This window comes from Macrobrachium nipponense, chromosome 12, assembly GCF_015104395.2.
Source record: "Macrobrachium nipponense isolate FS-2020 chromosome 12, ASM1510439v2, whole genome shotgun sequence".
In the NCBI taxonomy this organism is placed as follows: Eukaryota; Metazoa; Arthropoda; class Malacostraca; order Decapoda; family Palaemonidae; genus Macrobrachium; species Macrobrachium nipponense.
In genome coordinates, this window is record NC_087205.1 from 84,668,967 (window position 1) to 84,692,901 (window position 23,935).

General features: G+C 39.8%; 1 protein-coding gene across 6 annotated transcripts in view; it reads right to left on the reverse strand.

Annotated features, from left to right (window-relative positions):
- Positions 1–23,935, reverse strand: part of LOC135224627 (chromodomain-helicase-DNA-binding protein 7-like) — a 271,651-nt gene that overhangs the window by 7,694 nt on the left and 240,022 nt on the right. For all 6 annotated transcript variants that reach the window (XM_064263825.1, XM_064263824.1, XM_064263819.1 and 3 more), the window contains 3 exons: positions 12,964–13,112; positions 11,808–12,015; positions 482–2,957 (listed from right to left, as the gene is read on the reverse strand). In XM_064263825.1, coding sequence (XP_064119895.1) covers positions 482–2,957; positions 11,808–12,015; positions 12,964–13,112 — 2,833 coding nt within the window. The remainder of the gene's footprint in view (positions 1–481; positions 2,958–11,807; positions 12,016–12,963; positions 13,113–23,935) is intronic.

A 23,935-nucleotide genomic window follows, 5' to 3' on the forward strand; every position in this document is an offset into this window, starting at 1 on the left:
ATCTAAAAGGTTATCAAAAGATAAGGGTTACTTAAGTGCAACCGTCACTCGATGTTTACATTTTCTCAGCTGGGATTGAATAGATAAAAGTTAGTTTCATTGATTTAGAATGGTTCCTCAAATAGGCTATTTGTTATGAAGATATACCAATAGCATATAAGGTAAAAATGGTTCTATTACCTTTATTATCAGTTTATTACTACATAAAAGTGAATCTTCATGTATGTTGGTGGTTAGGCTCTAGTGCCGAGGCTAGCCTTCTGATCCTTAGACCCGATTGATATTTCAAGCAAGAATACAAGACACAGTCGAGTTAGCAAGAACTCATTTTATGTACAACCCACAAAAGGAAAAATTGCATAAAAATGTTTACAATAATGATGTCAAATAAGACCAACTTATCTTTAAAAATATCAAGATGTTAAAAAGAAATTAGGGAATGTAAGGGAAAATTTTGGAAAGAAAAATAAGTTACACTTACCCTCTGTCCCGTAGATGTATTAATTACATTTACACGCTCATCGCCTGAAAACTGACTCCAATCCATGGTGGTCAGGTCTGTTTTGCGTCTTTTTGCCTCCTTAGGTCGCGATGAGTCTCCAAGGAGGCCTTGATGCTGCTCTAGCCACTTGTCAACTTTGGCATCGGCAGGTCTATACAGTTCAATACCAGGTGGCAATGTTACCCCTGGAGGCAAATCAGACTGTTTTACTAACCCAGGTTTACCATCCTTATCACTAGTGGCATTAGTTTTACTTGATCCTGAACCTTCATCTCCCCAGGAGTCAATCGGACGTTTTGATATTGAAGTGGGAGTTATGCTTATGCTAGATGATAACTTTGGAGTGGTAACAGCATTGGTGACTTGGCTTTTATCACGCGAACTTAATAACGTAACAGATGATCCACGGAGGAGAGATAACGGACTGGTATCAGTAGACCCTGAACTCGAAGTTAATTCAGGGCTTTTGCCCTTAGAGGAGAGCCCTAAAACAATTTCATCTAATTTTCTCCGCTTCTTTTCCTGAGGTCTTGAATCTAATGGAGAATCAAGACGTCTTTTCTCCAGACTTCTCATAGGATCATCGAGCCTTGGTCTACCTGGTCCCCTTCGGCCTAAAAGACCAGCAGCTGCAATATCTAGAGCATTATGACCAGGATTAACAGGTTTGATAGTTAGATCAAGAGACCCTTGCAGTGCCTGGAGTTGCCGTAATGCATTGTTATCTGCCGCCAATGACTGAGAACTCTTTTTACTTCTTTCATCAGTAGATTCCATAAGTGACCTGAGGTTAGCACTGGTGAAAGAAGGAGGCAGACCCAAAGCAGCTGCTGCCGCAGCAGCTGCACTAGCTGTGACACCAGATGACCCTTTTGATAGACCTAATGTGTGATGGAGATTGGGATGCAAAAGAGCTTGCAAACGCTGGCGCTCCAAATCTACTGCTTCTAGCTGTCGTCTTTTTTGGCGATCTACATCCAAGAGGTGATCAGATGTACTTGTATGAGAAGAGGCACTGCTGGTAACATGAGGGAGGGAACTGGAGGAAGGTACTTTACATTCCTGCTCACTACTCTGAAAGTCAATTCCAACGGGCCACTTTTTGTGCTCAACGGCATACATAAGGTGTTCTATTCTACATTGCAACATTCGTTCTTTTGGCCACTTAATAGGATTTGCTGCAGACTGTGCTAATAATTGTGCAACAGTGGGTTCACTAGACACCAAGTTATCATATGTTAGAGAGCTGCCATATTTAGCCATTGCTTCATCCATTTGTTGAAGACTCATCAAAGCAGAACCTTTGCCATCTTTTTGCTCACCTTTCTGCTCGGGTTTATTATCTTTCTTGTTATCCTCTTCAGTTTCAGTACATTTCTTAGGTGTATCATCATCATCATCTAGTGTAACAACTTTTTTCTCTTCTTTCTCTTTCTTTTCCTGGGTCTCCTCACTATTACTTGAATCGGGTGCCTTGTCTTTATTTTCTTTTTCACTAGTTCTAATTTCATCACTGTCTATCTCACTTTCTTCCATTTTGGTTTCACTGTTCTCATCTGTGGGTTCTTCTTTAATCTCTGATTTAACTTCAGTCTTAATTTTCTCTGCATCCTTATCTGCCTCACTACTTACACCATCTTTATCTGCCTCACCACTTACACCATCTTTATCTGCCTCACCACTTACACCATCTTTATCTGCCTCACCACTTACACCATCTTTATCTGCCTCACCATCAACATCTTTTTCTGTTTTAATAGTTTCTTCTTTGACCTCTTCTTTTATTTCAGTCTTAATCTCCTGAGTTTCAGACTCGGCGGCTTCCCCTGAATTTCCTTTTGTTTCTTCTTTGCAAATAACTTTTTCTGATTTTTCAGTCTCATTTTTATCATCTTCCTTCTCTTCCTTCACCGAAGCTGAAACCTCATTATCTTCCTCTGTCTTTTCCAATTCAGATGACTCTTTATCATCCTTTTGTTCTTCTTGCTCTTCTGTTTCCATTTTCTCTTCTGCTGGAGCAGCCTCTTTCTCCTCTTCTACACCTTCCATCTTTTCCTCATTTTCTTCCTTTTCAATGCTGTCTTCCTTCTTTACATCTGATTCTTTTTCTTTGTCACTTGGCTTTTCTTCATCTTCTTTGGACTCTTCATTTTCAGTCTTCTTCACTGGTGTTTCAGGATTTTTATCCTCTTTATCAGGATTTCTATCTTTTTCAGAGTTCTCTTTTACATCTTTTTTCTTCTCTTCAGAGGTTTCATCAGTTTTCACTTTTTTTACTTTACTTTCCTCTGATTCTGACTTTACAGCTACCTTCTTTTTATAGAACTTCTCTTCAAGGGCTTTCATCTCTTCTTTTGTGATTAAAGGCTCCCCTGCAGTGTGACGCCTGATAATATCTCTGAAGTTAAGCTCTGGATCATACAAGATGTAATAGTCAGTTCGTCCCAAGCCATGCCTAAAATGGGGAAAAAAATTCATATTTGATACAGGAAACTTGGAGCTTCTACTAATTTTATCCTACTTTACTGAATAAATCTTTGGTAAAGCCAATTCTTATGCTACTTGTCAAGTTAACAGTTGTGATAATTTGAATATTTTCTACTAGAGGGTTAACTTGTCATCTATTATGAATGAAATAAGAACAAATTTAATGAAATGAGAAAAAAATTTAAGTATTAAGTACACTTGTCAGCTGATGCCATCATTTGTCTCATACTATTAACCCCAACAGTCCGGGCTAATATACACTAATGTGTACAACCATGACTGGGCTAAATTTAAGGATAGCCAATAAATAAAACCCATGGAAAGAGTAAGATATGTATATTCACATGGCATAAGAAAAAAATCTACAAATATGTCTGCACCTTCCACGAGAAGTTGTAAGTGAACAACTACCACCCTTTGGAGGCTTCTTTTCCCTACAACATAAAAAAAAACGCTAATTTTACAAAGCTATAAAGCATTCTTTCTAAAGTTCTATCATGAAAGATAATAAATAAACCTAGGAACAAATTCCTAGCATATCTATTGTAAAATATTTGCAACGCATCCTTGGATTGGAATTTATGATGACATTCCCCCTTACTACCTCGAGCAAGACTGAGGGCTTCTAAGCTCGCTCACTCTCTCTTCTAGGGTGATCTGAAGAGTTGCCAATAATGATATATGGGACTAAGAACATTTTTCCCACAAAATTTGTTGAAGCTATAAGGCACCAAATCTTGATCGTATATCTATGATACCCGTCCACTACCCCTCAGCTATATGTGATCGTATATTTACGATACCTGAGCTGTGGGGGTTAATGCAACTGAAATTCCAATACAAGCAATACCTTAGTAAAACCTGTATAGAAACTCACTAATTAAAATATATCCATTCCTTGAATTTGAGCTGGTCATTTTTATGGGTATATCTATGATACCCGTCCACTACCCCTCAGCTATATGTGATCGTATATTTACGATACCTGAGCTGTGGGGGTTAATGCAACTGAAATTCCAATACAAGCAATACCTTAGTAAAACCTGTATAGAAACTCACTAATTAAAATATATCCATTCCTTGAATTTGAGCTGGTCATTTTTATGGGCAACACTTAAAATGCATGGGCATCAAAAAAAATTTTTTTTTTTTTTTTTCATATTATTTACAGGATATTTTCTCACGTACAAAATTCTCTGCAGTTGAAGTTCTTTTAGATAATGTTTACCCTTACTAATGTAAGCACAAAAAATTGTTATTTACCCTTACCAATGTAAGCACAAAACATAGTAATTTCTTTGAAGCAAATGGTTTAACTTTAAAAAGACAAATTTTTAATCAACTTGTTTTTTTCATAGCTAACAAACCTGAGGTTTAAAACCCCAGGTTTGTTAATCTTCTAGTGCCAGCTGGCAATCTGGTAAAATTAATAAAAACTAGTGTGATCCAGGGACTATTGGCATCTGTACTTGCTCATGGGGTATTTGGGAGCTCCCACAACGTCTTGGGTATCCCTTGAGTGTATGTTACTCTTCCTGGGAGTCCAGTTTTGACTGTCAAAGTTAGTTATGAAAAATACAAATTTATAAAAAAAATTTGTCATTTGTTCACATAGGAAACAAACTTTCGATCTTAACATTCGGATAGACTTACTCATTGGTGGTAGGTAAGAATCCTTAACTGACTGGGAGTTTGCCACTTTTAATCAACTTTCGAATAAAAATATTCTAAGACAATCAACTACAACCTCAGAACCTATGATATACGAGAATCTATTGGTTCATCTCTGGGTGTTTCATACAATAACATAGTTAATTGCATTTGGGGAAGATGGAGAGCAATCTGTTCTCAAAACAAACCCACATATCCTGTATGTGGGTTTATCACCACCCCACTCTCTCCCTGTTACAACAAGGGGCATGTTGCTACTGAAAAGTATCTTATGCTATTAACTACCTTAACAGCATGGGTGTCTCACTCACTTGTATCTAGTCCATTCCAGCTTATGATGGTATTCTTCATCTTACTGCCCAAGGTAAAGAAGTAGATAAAAAAAAAAAAAAAAAAAAAACGTAGGAAAGAAAAGAGACCAGTCATCTCATTCATTCTACTTTCATACATTCAGCTTAGACCAGTCATCTCATTCATTCTACTTTCATACATTCAGCTTAGACTAGATACTAACTGACCTACTAGGGGTACTGGACGAGCTATACCACTTGCTGAGCAGCCACCACCAAACCCAAGGATTAAGTGTCCAAGGATCTATGGGCAACATCCTTTAAATAAAAGGAAATGAAAGCTGTTTGACGTAGCCAAACACTAACTTTCACAAACCTCTCGACTGACTTATTCTTGAATTCTGGTATAAATTCGAAGACTATTGACTTCCAACCTTTGGAATGCTTCACCTCATGACTGACCATGTAACCCTAACCCTTTTGGTTGATGCTAGAGCCAACAAGAAGACCTTCTGTTGGCTTGTTGCAATGGTTTATATGGGGGCTTAGTAGGGCTAGCCAATACCATGGTTAAATACCGATTGGGAGACTTCAGTTCCTTAGGGGAACAAGACTGCTCAAAACTTCATTAACAGCTATTTCGCATGAAGAGGAAATGTCTACACCTTTCATCTGCAGAACAAAAGCTAAATGCAGCCCTGTACCCCTTTATGGCAAATACAGAAAGAAGTTTTTCTGTTTTGAGATATACTGTTCTGAGATATATCAGAGAATCAGCTAACTTTTGAATAGAATTTCTGAGTGGAGAAAAATTCCATCTATGACGCCATCACAGTAGCAGACCACTTTTCCATACACCCCTGTCAATGACTTTATGATCCTGCCATTTGTGATGCTGCTTTCTGAGAAAACTTTCACTCGCAGGAGGTACTTGACAGTCTCACCCATGAAGAGATAGGGACTGCACTGACTGGTGGTACCTCTCTACAAGCGGTTGACATAGTAAGTTGTTCCAGAGAGGTAGTTCTCGCAGAACATCTATCAGGAGTTTTAACAGGTACGGGAACCATTCTACCTTCAGCCACAAGGGGGCTACCAGGGTCATCTTGAGATTCTGAGACTGCATCACCTTGTTCAGAACCTGATAGATTAGACAAAAGGGAGGCAATGCATATACGTCCAAATTGTCCCATGGATGTTGAAGAGCATCTTCTGCTGTTGCTTCTGTGTCCGGGGCTACTGAACAGTATATCTCCAACTTCTTGTTGTATCTTGTTGAGAACAGGCCTATGACTGGTTTTTCCCATAAGATAAACATTCTGTCTACAATTTCCTGATGCAAGGACCACCACCCACTTCCCAGAATCTGGTCCAGTCAGCTCAGCTTGTCCACTATTATATTCCTTTTCCCCGGAATACATCTGTCCTCGATATCTATTAAGTTCTCTACTGCCCACTGATGAAGTTGAACTGTCATAAAGTGTAACTGTCAGGATACCAGACCTCCTGTTTGTTTACCTTTGCCACTACTGTAGTGTTGTCTGACATCAATACTACTCAGTGCCCCTTCACCCTCTCCCAGAGCTCCTGTAGTGCTAGAAAAGCTGCTTTTAGTTCTAGCACATTTTTATAAAGTTCTCTGTCCTTCTGACTCCATTTTCCCCAAATCATCTGCTCCTCTATATAAGCGCCCCCAACCTACGAGTGACGCATTCGAGAACAGAAGAAGATCGGGAGAGGCTGTTGATTGCTGTCTTACAACCACCACAGTAGATCTTTCCTTACCTCTGCTGACAGTGGAATCTGCTTGTATGGATGATCTACACTTTGTGACCAAAACTCTTTCATCCTCCATTGTAAAGACTGAAGGTGTAGCCTCCAGTGTGGAACTAACTTCTCCAAGGACTTCGGATCTCTAGAACTACTTGCCACTGCTTTGCTGGTTGTGTTTCCTTTCCAAGGAAGGAATTAATTAAGCTTTGGCTTTTACTGTCTATAATCATCTCTATGTACACCAGCCTTTGGCTGAGATCCAAACTCGACTACTTTATCTCAATGCCTAAGCAGTGACAAAATTGGAGAGAGAGATCTGTCCTAAAATAATTTTTATCGGGACTTTGCTATCACCAGCCAATCGTCTAGGTACCTTATTAATCTTATTCCTTCAGCATGAGCCCATGTCGACACAAGAGTGAATACTCTAGTAAATACTTGAGACGTTATCAATCAGAAACACAAAAATGACAAATTTTTAACCAATTTGTATTTTTCATAACTAACCACCCTGAGGTCTTAAAATTAGGATAAATACTTAAGTGTCAGCTGGAAACCGGTCAAGTTTAAAATAATTGTGTATGCAAGGGACTATTGGCATCTGTGCTTGGTCATGAGACATGTGGAGCCACCCACATACCCCTCTTTAACTCGTGACCATGTTAAGTTATTTTCTTACGGCCTTTAAGAGAGGATGTGCTTTGCAAAAAACCTTCTCTGCCAGACTGAAGCGTAGAAACTTCCTGGAAGAATGATGGATTGGAATCTGGATGTATATATCCTTCAAGTTTGTCAGCATAAAATCCTTGTCCCTGACTGCTGCTAGAACTGTCCTTGGGGTCTCCATTTTGAATCTTGTCCTCCTCATGAAAAGATTCAATGTTGACACATCTATAACTGTCCTCCAATCTCCATTGGCCTCGGGGACAAGGAAAATATGGCTTTACAATCCACCTGATGGGAGTGCTACTTACTCTACAGCTCCCTTCTCCATCATCTTCCTCACTTCTTGTATAAGAGAGGTGCAGTACTGGTTGTTCTGCCACGGGTGGAGCAAAGTCAAACGGGATCAGATGACCCACTCTGAACACATTCACTACCGTCTGCTCCACTCTGAATCTCTGCCACACCTTCTAATGACTCACCAGGCATCCTCCCACTTTTGTGACTGAGTGGGGAGAGGCACCCAACCTATCATCTCATACCCCTCCTAATGTCCCTTCTTCTATTGGCTCAATTGTCAAACAGCCGCTGAGGTAATTTCTTTCTTGGAGAAGGTCTTGCTGACCTATGAGAGGGATTATGCCTCACTATTCTCTTCTGTGGTATTTGTTGTAATTGTCTCAACTTCATTAGGATGGTTTCCAGACGTTTACTACCTGCCTGTTGAACTAATCTATCATTGGTATCCATCCTTCTTCTATCAACTGCAGCCTCTAGTATGCCCTTTGATAAGAAAAATTGTGACTAAGATATTTCCACTCCAAATGTCTAACAGAGTCCATATCTACAGTACGCCTTAATTTAACCAATGCGCTGCATCTTTCTTCATCAACAAGACATTAGCCCATATGTTTGCACTCCAAGTTTGTCAAATTTGAAACTGCTTTGGAACCAGCTTGAAGCAATCTGATAAAGGTTGTCTCATTGACTAATCTCCTGGTTGACTCTGAAGACGTAATCTTAACCAGTGCTGTTGACCAAAGGTTTAACCATGAAGCCATTTGAAAGCTAGAAGTCGTTCCCTCCAATAGCAGCTTCTTGACAAGTAACTGAGGGGCATGCCATCTTCACCTTATCTAACGGTTAAGCGTTAATGGATGGATCTGCTCGTAAATATATCAAGGGGTTGCTGTTGTTTTTTGTTCTGGTCTTTTATGATAGTATGTTGGTTGTAAATGTAATTTTACAAAGAAAAGTGCAAAGAAATATTTAAAAAACATGTAGTGAAAAAAAAGTTACTGAATCTTTGTTGAGGGCGATTTTACGTAACCATTTTTCTACAAACATGCTAAGAATTTGTTACTGATTATATTTCTTATCTGTTTTGATATTGTGTGAGCAGTAATTATAATTTTACAAAATAAAATTATTTATTAGAAAAAATATATATAAGTAGGTAATATTTACAATTGTCTTGTAAAAGAGGCCACATGGGGTTGTAAATAGTGATTTTCAATGTCTCGTGGAAGGTAGAGAAAATTTTTTTAGAATTATTTTTCTTTCACCATGTACATTTGCATATCTTTCTCTTTCCATTGATTTTTTTTATCGTAAATTGGCTGACCTCAAAGTTTACCCAGCCTGAGGAGCATATCAATATATTTACCTGTCCATTAAGGGTTAACCTCACCACATCTGGATTGACCTGTCTTCCTAGTAACGGAGCAACAGGTGTCGCATATAATTGGAGCAACAGGTGTCGCATATAATTTCCTATATCCCAGCAACGAAGGATCGGAAAGAATTATCCCTTCCACAAATCCTGAAGTTAACATGCTGCAACACAGACTCTGCATGACTTCAGCATGGTAATTCATACGGCACCTTTACATCCTTTTTGTCTGAACAGAGCTTCAATTCCAGTACGAGCTATGCTGGAAGGAGTTTCAGACCTCCTTGAGAAATTATTGATTTGAGGCATCAAATCAATCACTTCCGCATAAGCAGCCAGGAACTCCTAGTTCTCCTCTTCTATTTCCAAAACATCTGTTCAGCCACTGACGAAGGTAGATCACTCCGATCAGCCTACAACGTCCATGGGATTCACGGTTGTCCAATCCTACGACTGCCGCACCTGTGTTCATTGACGGCCATTGCTGGCTAGCTCTAGGATAGCCACCAGGAGTACACGAACATCAAAACCTTACAATGCTACTTGATCTAGAGTGAGAACACCTTCTATTCCTCCAGGATGACGGCTCCCTTGAAGTAAAACGTACGTCATCACTGTCTCTACTATTGTCCACAACGGCCATTGGGGAACTTGGACCTTGTTCTTCTGGTCCCAGGCTGAACCACCACTTCAACCGGTGTATTCAGTGGGGTTACCAACACATCATTATTTGACCTTTTAATTGGAGCACTATCATCTTTCCTCCTATCTTGAAAGGTCTTACAGGAGACTGGAACCTGCTCCCCAGTTTTCGAAGATTGATGTGTACCCACTGCAGATTCCCTAAACAACTGTGGAGTATCCCCATGACGACATATCCAAATGATGGCCGCCATTTGCCTTTCCAGCACTAGCAACTACCTGCTGGGCTTTGTTTTTGATAGGGATTGACAGTCCTGGCTCGAAGATGAAGAAATTAATCTTCTCTTGGCATGAGGATCAGCCATGAAGTCCCTTATCCTCCAACACTTGACTGGTGCACGAACTGACATCACTGAATCTTGCGATGATGCTGAACTAGACGAAGAAGAATAAAAATAAAGACGATGAGGATTCATATCTGTTTTTCTTGCCTGTCTTATTTATCTTCTCTTTCAAAGCTTGTAATTTCTCCATAAAAGCGTGTGCTATCGAGTCTGAAATCGTAGTTGCATCCGTAGACACTGAAGATGTGAGAGTGGAAGTAGGCTATGATGTCACCACACTTAATGGAAAATGCTGTGTAGATACTGACGGAATCCTTGAGGCACTGCATAGTTAATTCTCAAATTCTGTGATGATGGAATCATATGCGCCGCTACAGCTGCTGTAGCGTTCGTCCCCATAAACTGCAGACCAAGGGGAGGAGTACTCATAGACGGGTGACCTGCACGGAAGAGTGATGTTCTATAGTAAGACAACAACCCATCTAAATAGGCTTAATGCTACCCACATTCCCCTCATCCTGTGCATACCAGGGGCTGAGATATACAATGGAACCCCCCGCATTCGCAGACTCACGCATTCGCGGATTTCTCTCTGGAACATTTCCCCCGCATTATTCGCAGAAAATTTGCCTATTCGAGGTATTTTTCTATGAGAAATATCCACGAATTCCTGGTTTTTTTAAAACCAATTTCATCATAAAATGCACTTTTTGTGATAAAATTATTTAAAAAACCAGGTATAAAAATTTTAGTGTTTTTTACTCAAAGTGTGTGTGTGTGTGTGTGTGTGTGTGTGTGTGTGTGTGTGTGTGTGTGTGTGTGTGTGTGTTTGTGGGGGGGGGGGGGGGTATGCATCCCCTGCGAATACGGGAGGACCACTGTACAATAAAGATGGCGATGCTCCCCCTCTCCCCACAGGGAAGGAAGGAGCATAATTTGGTACAAAACTGCCCAAAACCCCTCCTGATGCTTCTAACGATGAATCAATAGAGGAAACCAAAGGGGTACGGGAAGCATCAAATACAGGTGATGAAACACATGGAGCAGCCTCAAGCATAGTCGGAGCAAAAGCAGCTCAAGATGCTTGGTCATCCAAGATAGCAGTGTCTCCCTTCTCTTGTATCGACCCTTCTCATACAACTTTTTCCATTGCTCCACCAACCAACAACAACAAATTGAACATGGATTAGTAATTGTACATACGTTTTCCCTGCACCTATTGCATGTTTGGTGAGGATCTGTAGTCACCGAAGTTGAAAATCTTGAACAAGGAAACCCGCTTACTCCAGGCCATTTCTTTTATTTCTTATGAGATCCCAAAGAAAGCTTCATTGGTGAGGCAGAATTCTCCATGATCTCACAAACCTACAAGATCACACCCACAGAACATATCGAAAAGAAAAGATAGGAAAACTGGCAAACGAACCGGCTTTAAAGAGATAGAGTAATCATGTCCTCTCTTAAAGGTGGTAAGGAAGTAACTAATGCGCTCATGGGATGCCCAAGGCATTGTGGGAGCTCCCAAGTACCTTGTGAGCAAGTACAGATGCCAATAGACCCTGGATCACACACGTTTTTATTAATTTTAACGGATTTCTAGCTGTCACTAGAAGATTATCCTAATGTTAAGACCAAAGGTTTGTTTCATATATGAACAAATTAAGTTTCAAGATCTTTTAAAAATATATGGCATAGACCTAAAAAATAATTTGAAATCACTAAAATAACATTAAGTTAATTAGTAGTATATGCAAGAAACATACCTGCCAACACCTATCAACAGGTCATGGTCATGCTTCCCTGGTATCCACCAATCTGGCATATCTTTTGAAGGCAAAGCCAACTCTAAGGCATCTTTCAGACCTGGGTTAGGGATCACATCATTCCGCAAACGATTAAGTAAGTCCACCCTTTCCAAGACTCTCCTTGCTCTTTCTTCAGGAAGCCGGTCTACACCAATCTCCAGCATTTCTACAAAAACAAAATTAATTTATTACAGGTCTCATAGAAATAAGACTTCATTCAAGTTAGAAAATTCAAAACTGCCGTATTTCATCAATTACTGAGATAATGATCTTTATCATTAGGCTGGTACTGTGCCAGCACAGTCCACTGCTAATGCATCAGCTTGAAAAGCATTTTCTGCGAAGAAACTATTTTAACTATTAATTAAACAATCTTGACATGGTAATGATACCATTTCTACTTGGATTTGGTTCACTGTATTTAAATACAAACAACACTTATTTAATTTGAAGCAGAGATAACTGAGTAAATATCCTCTGTTTTAGGTGTCTGGGAAGGAAAGACTTGACAGGTTACGTGGGCTGTTATACTATTACATACTACTTTTCATTGACAAATTAATATCTCTACTTTTCAAATATTTATGAAATTCTCTTTTTATTCATATTTTGTGAAATTCAACATTTGAATGACTATTTTTTCTTCAAATTTGAAATATATATATTTTTTCAAATTTAAACATCTACAAAAAAAAGTAAAAATCTCTCTAAGCTTGTGAATGGTTAACCAGAATATTATGCATATAATCACAAATGAGGTTTGGGCTATTCTTAAAAAGCTAAAAGGGTTGGGTACAAAATATGGTAATGACTGAAATGAACATATCAGGTACAAAATATGGTAATGAGTGAAATGAACATATCAATATTATTCGGCTTTGCTTTTGCTAATACATTTCTATTCTAGCTTGAAATATGTATGGAATGGCTATTTATAACTTAAATAGTTAACATAAAATACATGGGAATGTTTTATAAATAAAAAAATTCTGTTTATTCTAATAAACCCATTCAAAGTCCAAGATTAGGAGCAGAATTGGAAAGAGAAAGAGAAATTTTACTTCATACTTGACTTTCCTATTTCAGAAACTAGAAGGGTATCTGCAATACTCACTCTCATTTTCATCTTCTGACAGCCTAATTCCACACTGCCGTTTACACATTGCCATAAAAGCTCGGAAGTACTCAGTGAGCGTTTCATCATACTTCTTTTCTAGCCGGGATAACATACGGAACTTTGACCAATCATACCTCTTCTCCTTTCTGTAAATATAAGGAAATCAAAATTTTAATAGCAAAAAAAAAAAAAAAAAAAAAAAAAAAAAAAAAAAAAATTATTATATATATATATATATATATATATTATATATATATATATATATATATATATATATATATATATATATATATATATATATATATATACACACACACACACAGGCGGAACCCGGTTAGTGGCAGGGGTTCCGTTCCTGGCCACCGACGCCAAGTGATTTTCGACGCTAAGCGATTTTAAAGCCTACGGCCACCGCACACCTTCTTTCGAAACTCTAGACCAGTCAAAGGCGCCGTAATCCCACAACGGCGCAATAAGTAAAATTATATTTATGCAGTATAGTACTAAAGAATTTACTGTACAGTAGTACTGTACAGTACATTATAGCATTGTAAATACTGTAAAGTGAAAAAAGCCTAGCTTTAATCCTTTGGGTGTCTAGAGTATGTAAGATATAATAAAGTTTATACAGTGTACAGGTAGCTGTAGTGTTCAAGTTACGATCATTTGTCTTACGATAGTCCGATTTTATGAGAGATCAAATTACAATGGCCTAACTTTATCCATCTTCTAGTTAAATAAGTTCAATAACAGCAAAAGAGAATGATGAAAGTATGGTTTTAACGTTATACTCGTTGCGTGAACGTGTACAGCCATGAACAAACGAACGAGAAACAACCTTTTTTTTTCTAAGTACAACCGAACTGGATAACATCCGTTTGGCTTGTATTTCAATCATTGTACTACAGTACATTAGCGTAGTTGTTATAAATGGTGTTATGTAAAGAACAGAACTGAGATATCTTAATGTAATAAATTTATTCGCTATAGATCAAAGATCAATATATATTAAAGATCAATCGAGAAATATACTGTTAAATTTAAACCTAGTTATAACTGAAGCTGAGAAAACTGTTCAAGCTGCTAATGACTATTATCGTACATCGGCAACAAGGATAAAACTGCAGTAAACTTATGCCATCAAACACAACCTTACATAAAATTGGGATAAAATCCTTTTAACCAAAACTACTGTGCTTGAAAGAACACATTTTACTGTTGGTTTCACGCCGATATAAGATAAATAACGTAAAGTTCGTATTAAGATGATATAAAGGATTATTACGAACGGAATCACAATTTTTTACGCAATAAACATGCCGCCAACGTAATCTGTTAACGAAAAAAAAGAAGTTCACATTCACAACGACATATATTCAATAAATATTTCCACCTAAAAACACGTATAAGGAAAAATAACTTGTCTCATATAAGTCACATATCTAGATATTCGTTTATGCTAACTAGAAGCAAGAGCATTCACTCAGAATTGCGTTATGGTGAAACAAACTCGTATTGGCCGCTCCGCAGAATACTGGCTTAAATTTGCCGTAGTATTTTAAAATACAATAATATGAGAATACATACAATATTCTTGGATACAGTGAAATAATGTAAACTTTTTAAAGGATTTATGGAAAAGATGCATAATTAATAAAATAACACACTGCATTTTTCGGAACTGGCGGACAAGAACGAACATGAAAAAACATCCCCTGACAACATGGAGCATAGTTACAAAGGCTGCCTTAATTTGTATCTTATTTCTGTACAAAAATGAAAATATATTTACGTAATATATTTTCATACACATTTTAAACATAAAAGCATAAACATTTAAAAAATAGACACATTGATCGCTAAATTTGCACTCTTTTTCACTATATTTTCGGAAGAGCGGCAATGGCGGCATACAAGAACAAACTTGAAAAAACATTGTAGTCGATAACTTGAAGGGCAGTTTCAAAAGCTACCTTTTTATCATATTTCTGCACAGAAATAAAAAAACTATTTGTAATACATTTTCATACACATTTTAAACATAAAAGCATAAACATTTATAAAACTGACACATCGATCGCTAATTTGCAATTTTTGGAAATAGATATTTTCGGAAGAGTGGCAGGAGGCGGCTCACAAGAAAGACCATGAAAAAACATAGTATTTGATAAACGTGAAGGGCAGTTTGAAAAGCTGCCTTTGTATCATATTTCTGTGCAGAAATAAAAAAACCTTACATGTAATACATTTTCATACACATTTTAAACAAAAGCATGAACATTTATAAATCGACACATACATAGCTAAATTTGCACTTATGTAACTCGATATTTTCGGCATAGAACAGCGTCAGAGGCATATATTTTACACTAATACCTACGTATTAACTCTCCATAAAATTTGTTAATATAATTTGCATAACCTTTATGGTCTGAATGGCATTTCTACAAATGTGTGAACTCGTAGACAACGGCGCTAGCTGTTAACTGAAAATTGTGCCGTAAAGATACCTTTAAAATGCCTTATTTTTTAAATGAATATTTTTGACGACCGCCGTAAAACCGATTCGCCGTGGAGCAATTGCGCCGTTAACCGCATGCCGCCTGTACATATATATATAGTATGTATATATCTATATAATATATATATATATATATATATATAATATGATATATATGTGAAAGGAGCCCATAAAAAACACCAAAATGTAGAGAGAAAAGGTACTATATTTCAGACTGCTGTCTCTCTCTTCAGGTATATGAATGCCTGAAGAGAGAGACAGCAGTCTCTGAAATATAGTACTTTTCTCTCTACATTTTGGTGTTTTTATGGGCTCCTTTTATTAGATGGAATTCTGTTGTTACAGAACATTTTTACCAGTCATATATATATATATATATATATATATATATATATATATATATATATATATATATATATATATATATATATTATATATATAAATAAAGATAAATGCCACGAAGGAAAAATAAACGAAGGAGTCTGCGAGATCTTTCGGCTGACAAGCCCTTTACTGAAGCAGCTACTGACAAAAGTAGCTGCTTCACGTAAAAGGGCTTTGTCATCCGAAAGATCTCGCAGACTCCTTCGTTTATTTTTCCTTCGTGGCATTTATCTTTATTTATGGATTTTATCACGTTCCTAACTTTCGTGATTCTGTTATACATATATATATATATATATATATATATATATATATATACCAAAATTGTAAATAATTTGTATTTTCATAACTAACAAACCTGAGGCTTCTTAACATTAGGATTTTACTAGCGCCAAGCTGGAAACTGGTAGAATTAAAATTACACTTGTGAGATCCAGGGACTAATGGCATCTATACCAGGTCACGGGGCATGTATACCCAGAATGCCCACGGCTACCTGTGACCCATCAGTTATATTTCTAACCCAGTTTAGACTGCTAGAGGGGTGGTTCGAGGTGGGCCTTTAACTGTTAAGACCTCAGGTTTGTTAGTTATGAAAAATACAAATTACGTTACAAATTTGGTATTGTTCATACACGAAACAAACCTTCGGTCTTAACATTAGGATAGACTTACTATTGGAGGGAGGTAAGTCCTCTACAACTGACTGGGAGTTTGCCACCTTATCCATTTCCGAATATATAGGGAAATTCTAAGAGAATGGACAATGAACCTAGGACCAAAGATATAAGCGGATCTATTGGTTTCCCCCCCCTGGGTGTAGATACCATTCTACTGTTTACTCTTGTCCCTTGCGACTGGATCCACCTTCACCCCTCTTTTCCTTATTATCCAGAGGGGTGCGTTGCTACTGAAAAGTATATCATCAGCTAAGATAGCTTCACAGTATGGCTGACCATCTCACCTGCATCTAGTCCGTTCCAGCACATGACGGTACTCTCCTTCATATTGCCCGTAGTTAAAGGAGTAGGAAGAAAGTAGTAAAGAAAAAAGACCAGTCATCCCATTCATTCTACTTTCATACCTTCATCTTAGACTAGACGCAAACTGTCGCCAGGGGCACTGGATGAACTATATCACTTGTTGGGCTGCCACCACTGGACCCAAGGAAAAGGTGTCCAAGGATCTATGGGCAACATCTTTCAAATAAAATGAGGTGAAAGTTGTTTGGCGCTTCCACACGCCAGCTTTCAGAATTTTATCCACAGACATGTTCTTCTTAAATGCCAGGGAAGCACTCACCCCTGATGTCATGAGCTCTAGCTCCCACCTGGCTATCTGACCCTCTGTCTTCTGCAGTATAAGCATTTCTGATCGTCTCCCTTAGCCAAAATGATATTGTATTCTTGGACACTTCCTTCTTGTTCCGTCCTGTACTTACGAACAACCTCTGGCACCCCGGCCTGAGGTGCCTTGTTCTCTTTAAGTACTCCCTTAGTGCCCTGACGGGGCACAGGAGCATTTCAGCTTTGTCGTTGTCTACAAAGTCTGCCAAGGAAGGTATGGTAAAGGAGTCGAATCTGCCGTCTACTATTGTTGGATTTTGGGTCTTTGCCACGAATTCTGGGACAAACTCACACACCATTGATCTCCAACCTCTCGAGTGCTTTATGAGATATGAGAGGCCATGTAGCTCCCCCACCCTTTTGGTTGAAGCCAGGGCCAATAAGAAGACTGTCTTCAGGGTCAGGCTCCTATCCGTGGACTGCCTTAGTGGTTCGTAGGGGGGTTTTGTCAGACTACTCAGTACCTTGGTCAGATCCCAATCTGGGGCTTTTAGCTCCTTTGGTGGGCATGACTGTTCAAAGCTCCTCATCAGCATGGCCAACTCCATGAAGACGATATGTCCACTCCTTTCATTCGTAAGACTGAGGCTAGAGCAGCCCTGTACCCCTTCACTGCAGATACAGACATATGTTTTTTCTGTTCTGAGATATATCAGAAAGTCTGCTAACTGCTGAATAGTGGTACCGAGTGGAGACACGTTCCCTCTACGACACCAATCACAGTATGCTGACCACTTCCCTTGGTATACTGTCGCAGATGATTTTCTGATATTACCTGCCATCTGAGTTGCTGCTTTCTGCGAAAACCCTCGCTCTCGGAGGAGATACTTGACAGTCTCCACCCGTGAAGCAATAGGGACTTCACCGACTGGTGGTACCTCTCCACGTGAGGCTGACACAGAAGGTTGCTCCATGGAGGTAACTCTCTTGGCACATCTACTAGGAGTTCCAGTAGGTCTGGAAACCACTCTGCTTTCGGCCATAACGGGGCTACCAGGGTCATCTTGAGGTTCTGAGACCGCATTACCCTGTTCAGAACCTGACGGATTAGACAAAATGGAGGAAATGCGTTACACGTTACCAGATTGTCCCAGGGGTGTTGTAGCGCATCTTCTGCTACTGCCTCTGCGTCCGGGACTACTGAACAATACACTTCCAACTTTTTGTTGTACCTGGTTGCGAATAGGTCTATGATCGGTCCTTCCCACAACATGAGCATCCTGTCCACTACCTGTTGGTGTAGGGACCACTCCGTTCCCAGAATCTGATCCCTGCGGCTCAACTTGTCGGCCACTATGTTTCTTTTTCCCGGAATATACCTGGCCTTGATGTCTACCAGGTTCTCTATAGCCCACTGGTGAAGTTGAACTGTCATCACATGTAACTGCCGAGAAACTAGGCCTCCTTGCTTGTTTATATAAGCTACTACTGTGGTGTTGTCTGACATCAATACCACTGAGTGTCCCTTTACTCTCTCCCTGAACTCTTGTAGAGCCAGGAAGCTGCTTTTCAACTCCAGCACGTTTATATGGAGTTCTCTGTCCTTGCAACTCCATTTTGCTGACACCATCAACTCCTCCATATGGGCTCCCAGCCTTCTAGTGACGCATCCGAGAACAGCAGAGGTCTGGGGAGGATTGTTGAAGGGGGACACCCACTGTCAGATTGTCGTCGTCCACCCACCAGCAAGTCTTTCCTCACTTCTGCCGAAAACAAGGGAATTTGCTCGTACGGGTGATCTACTGTTGGTGACCAAAACTCCTTCAATCCTCCATTGTAGGGACCGAAGGTGTAGCCTTCCTTGTGGTACTAGCTTCTCCAGGGAGGTTAGGATTCCCAGCACCACCTGCCACTGTCTTGCTGGCTGTGGCTGCTTTCCCAGAAAGGCATTCACCACTTGTTTGCATTTCTCTACTCTTTGGTCTGTTGGGAATACTTTGGCTTGTGTTGTGTCTATCACCATTCCCAGATATTCCAAACGTTGACTTGGATCCAGCTGCGACTTCTGCTGATTCACCACAATACCTAGGCTGTGACAAAGCTGCAGGAGGGCCGCCCTGTCCCTGAGTAATTTCTCCCTGGACTTTGCTATCACCAGCCAATCGTCCAGATATCTTATTAGCCTGATCCCCTGAGCATGCGCCCACGCCGACACGAGGGTGAACACTCTTGTAAAAACTTGAGGAGACGTTGTCAATCCGAAGCACAGGACCTTGAACTCGAAAGCTTTCCCTGCAAGACTGAAGCGGAGAAATTTCCTTGAAGACTGATGGACTGGTATCTGAAAGTATGCGTCCTTTAGATCGACTGTCAGCATAAAGTCTCCGATTCTGACTGCTTGTAGAACCGTTTTCGGAGTTTCCATCTTGAAACTGGTTTTCCTTATAAACAGATTCAGCGTTGACAGGTCTATTACTGTCCTCCACTCCCCGTTGGCTTTGGGTACCAGGAAAATCCTGCTGTAGAAGCCTTTTGTCGGACAGCATACTTGTTGCACAGCTTCTTTTTCCATCATCTTCTTCACTTCGTCCTGCAGAATAGTGGCCTTCTGAGATTTGTGGGCATAAGTGACGTGGGGTAATGGTTTGATCTGTCAGGGGCGGGTTACCTCGAACGGAATCAAATACCCGATCCTGAGAACATCCACCACCCACTGCTCTGCCCCTAGTTCCTGCCACACCTTCCAGTGATTTGCCAGGCAACCCCCCACTGGTGATGGGAGGCGCCCATCCTATCTTCTTGAGCCTCTCCCTCTTCCCCTATTGCCCCTTCCTCTGTTGTTTCTATTGTGAAAGGGCCGATGAGTTATCCTCTTTGGGGAAGAGGGTCTTGTGACTATTAGGGATGCTATGTCTCACTGTCTTCTTTCGAGACATCTGCTGTTGTCTTCCCTCCAAAGGAATAGTTTGACTGTAGAGGTTTTCCTAACTGCCTGTTGCACCAACCTATCGTTAGTGTCCATCCTTCTTCTATCTATCGCTTCTTCCACTATGACCTCTGGCAACAGTAGTTGCGATTCCAAGATATCCCCATTCCTCATTGCTAACAGGGAATCCAAATCCACATTGCGGCTTAGTCTAGCCAATGCTGCATCTCTCCTCATTAGCAGGATATTTGCCCAAACATTGGCACTTACGTTTGTCAGGTACGCAATCGCCTTGGACCCTGACTGTAGTAATCTAATGAACAATGGTTCATCCACTACTTTCCTTGTTGCTTCCGAGGATGCAATTTTTTTCGCCACTGCTGTTGACCAAAGGTCTAACCAGGACGCAGCCTGAAAGACAGAAGAAGCTGTTGCTTCTAACGTGGCAGCCTCTTGGTACGTCATCGAAGGGCACTCCATTTTAACCTGATCCAAGGTTAATCCAGGCCTTAACCTTACAACATTAGGGTTCATTTGTCTAGACAGCAAAGGGACCTTCGGTGTCGTATAATATTTCCTTTGCTTTATCATTGGAGGGGGAATAAATTTAAATGATCTATTAGATCTTAAGGAATTATCCCTCCCTGCAATCTTTGCGTTTACGTGTTGCAAGACCGATTCCGCATGACTCGAACAAGGCAATTCATACGACACCTTGGTATCCCTCTTTAGTCCAAAGCCATGTCAATTCCAGGAGGAAGCATACTGGCCAGTGTTTCTGTCTTCTCCGAAAGGCTATTGAATTGACGAATCAAATCAATAACCTCTGCATACGAGGCCAGAAACTCTTGGTTTTCTCCTTCCTCCGGCTCTAGTGTACCACTCTCCGTCACGAGAGATGTTGTCTCACCTCTATCTTCTGACAGACGGCCCGGAACTCCACGGCCGCCTGCCCCCTGCTGGCCGCTGTTGGCTCGATCCCAGATAGTCAGCAGGGGAACGAGAACGTCTCACTCTTTCTCTGCTCACGGATCTAGAGCGAGAATCTCGTCTAGATCTCCAAGATGAAGGCTCCTTTAAGACAGAGGTAAGTTCGTCTCTATTAGCATTGGCATCGTTTTCGAGCGTCGGCGAGCCCGGCCTCGGCCTTCTATCCAGACGGACACTGCCTTCCACGAACGTATCCGCCGAGGTTGCCAACTCTCTATTTTTTGTACTTTTAATAGGAGCCTTATCGTCCTTCGTACGTATTTTGAACGGCCTTATGGGCGAAACTGGGACCTGCATTCCATCCTCTGCTGCACCTTTCGCCGCCAACGTCGATTTTACCAGAGGTATCGCAGTTTTTGCGATCCGAACTGGCAACTCCGCCTCGGCCGCTAGCTCGCCGGCCATCACCTCTCTCGCTTGTTCGGACTCTTGCGAACGGCTTGCGTCTGCCAACCTTGTGCTTAATAGCCACTGATTTTCCGACCTTCTTGCTGACTTGGAAAAGACAATCTTGGTCCGAAGAAGAGGAAGAATTGATTCTTCAAAACATCCTCTTGGCCCTAGGATCCGCTTAGGAACTCCCGAATCCTCCTCCAACGCTTGATGGCGCTCGCCGTGACGTTATCGGACTTAGCGATGACGCCGAACTAGAGGAAGAAGACGAAGAAGGCGAATCACAACTTTTTCTTTTTGTCTCTCTTATCCATTCTCTCCTCTATATCCTGTAACTTCTGCATTACAGTTTGCATTGACGGATCAGAAGGCGTATTAGCGTCTGGGTGCAGCGAAAAAAAACCGGCCGAGAATCGGTCTGTGACGTCATCACGCCTGCCATCTCAGAGTGTGACGTATGTTGTGACGTCATCCCTCTCGTAGGGAGAGACTGAGAGGTTTCTGCTGGTAACCGCACGTTTGCTGCCCAATTACCTCCCAACGTTCTGCATCGCTGTAAATACTGAGTGGGATGGTGACGCAGCGGCATTTAATTCCCATAAATTGCAAGCCCGGGGGATGAGGAACATTCAGCGCTGCCGGACCCTGCTGGAACCGTGACGTCATATAATGCGCAAGCAGACCATCCAAGGTTGGTACGCCTGGTAGGCCTAGCGCTGACCACGTACCATCTAACCTATGCGCTTGAGTAGCAGGAGCCTGGAACAAAGATGGCGGATCTCCCCCTCTACTTGCTGGGAACAAAGGAGAGTGCAAATTATTCATAAAATTACCCAAGGCCCCTCCTGACGTTCCGATACAGAACCGCTAGGAGAAACCGAAGGGGTATGAGACAATTCAAAAGCAGGTGGAGAAACATATGGAGCAGCCTGGTTTATTACCGATACAAAAGAAGCCGGTAAGGTTTGGTCATCCAAAGATGGCGTCACCCCCTTTCTTTTGTATTGGCTTTTCCCATAGAACTTCTTCCACTGTTCCACCGACCAACCGCGACAAACAGAACACGGATTAGTAACCGTACATACGTTTTCCCTGCACCTACTACACGTTGGATGAGGATCCGTCGACACGAAGTTAGGAACCTAGAACAAGGGAAGCCACTGACTCCTGGGCATTTCCTTTGTCTCCTCTTCGAAGCGGTAGACGATCCCGATGTTGAGGCAAAATTCTCCATCATACCACGTATACACTCTTACCACACACTGATCACACTTGGAGAAAGAAAGGAAATGAATGAAAAATAAAAAATGAAATGGATAAAGAACGGGCAAACTGAAAAACCGGCTTTAAATGAGATAGACAGTAACAAGTCTTATCTTAAAGGCGGTAGGAAAATAACTGGTGGGTCACAGGTAGCCGTGGGCATTCTGGGTATCACATGCCCGTGACCTGGTATAGATGCCATTAGTCCCTGATCTCACAAGTGTAATTTTAATTCTACCGGTTTCCAGCTTGGCGCTAGTAAATCCTAATGTTAAGACCGAAGGTTTGTTTCGTGTATGAACAAATATGTATATATATATATATATATATATATATATATATATATATATATATATATATACATATATATATATATAGATATGTATATATATATATAATATATATATATATATATATATATATATATTATATATATATATATGTCTATATATATATATATATATATATGTATATATATATATATATAGATATATATATATATATATGTATATATGTATATATATATATATGTATATATATATATATATATATATATATATCTATATATATATATGATATATATATATATATATATATATATGTATATATACTATATATATGTATATTTCTATATATATATATATATATATATATATATATATATATATATATATATATATATAATATATATATATATATATATATGTGTCTAATATATATATATATATATATATATATATATATATATATATTATATATATATATATATACACACACACACATAATATATATGTATATGTATATATATATATATATATATATATATATATATATGTATATGTGTAATGTATATGTATATGTATATATATAATATATATATATATATATATATATATATATATATATATATATATTGTGACATTTATAGATCGTTCGTCTACCCGCAATTAATTAATTAATTCGATTTGGAAAACGGCAGCCATTTCTTTAGAATATCAGCTGATTTTTAGTAACCGCGGGAAACCCAAAACCCGCCAGCTAGAGATAGGAAGTTCCCCAGTTGGGGGAAAAGTGTCTTTTATCAGCTGTAGGGACGTATCTCAAAAGGGAAGGGTGTAGGCAGATTAGTACTTCTTAGACTATACCTTAAGCTCTCTTTCCTGTGACCCCTCTGCTGGCTGTATGCTTGTTTTCCAGGATTTGCCT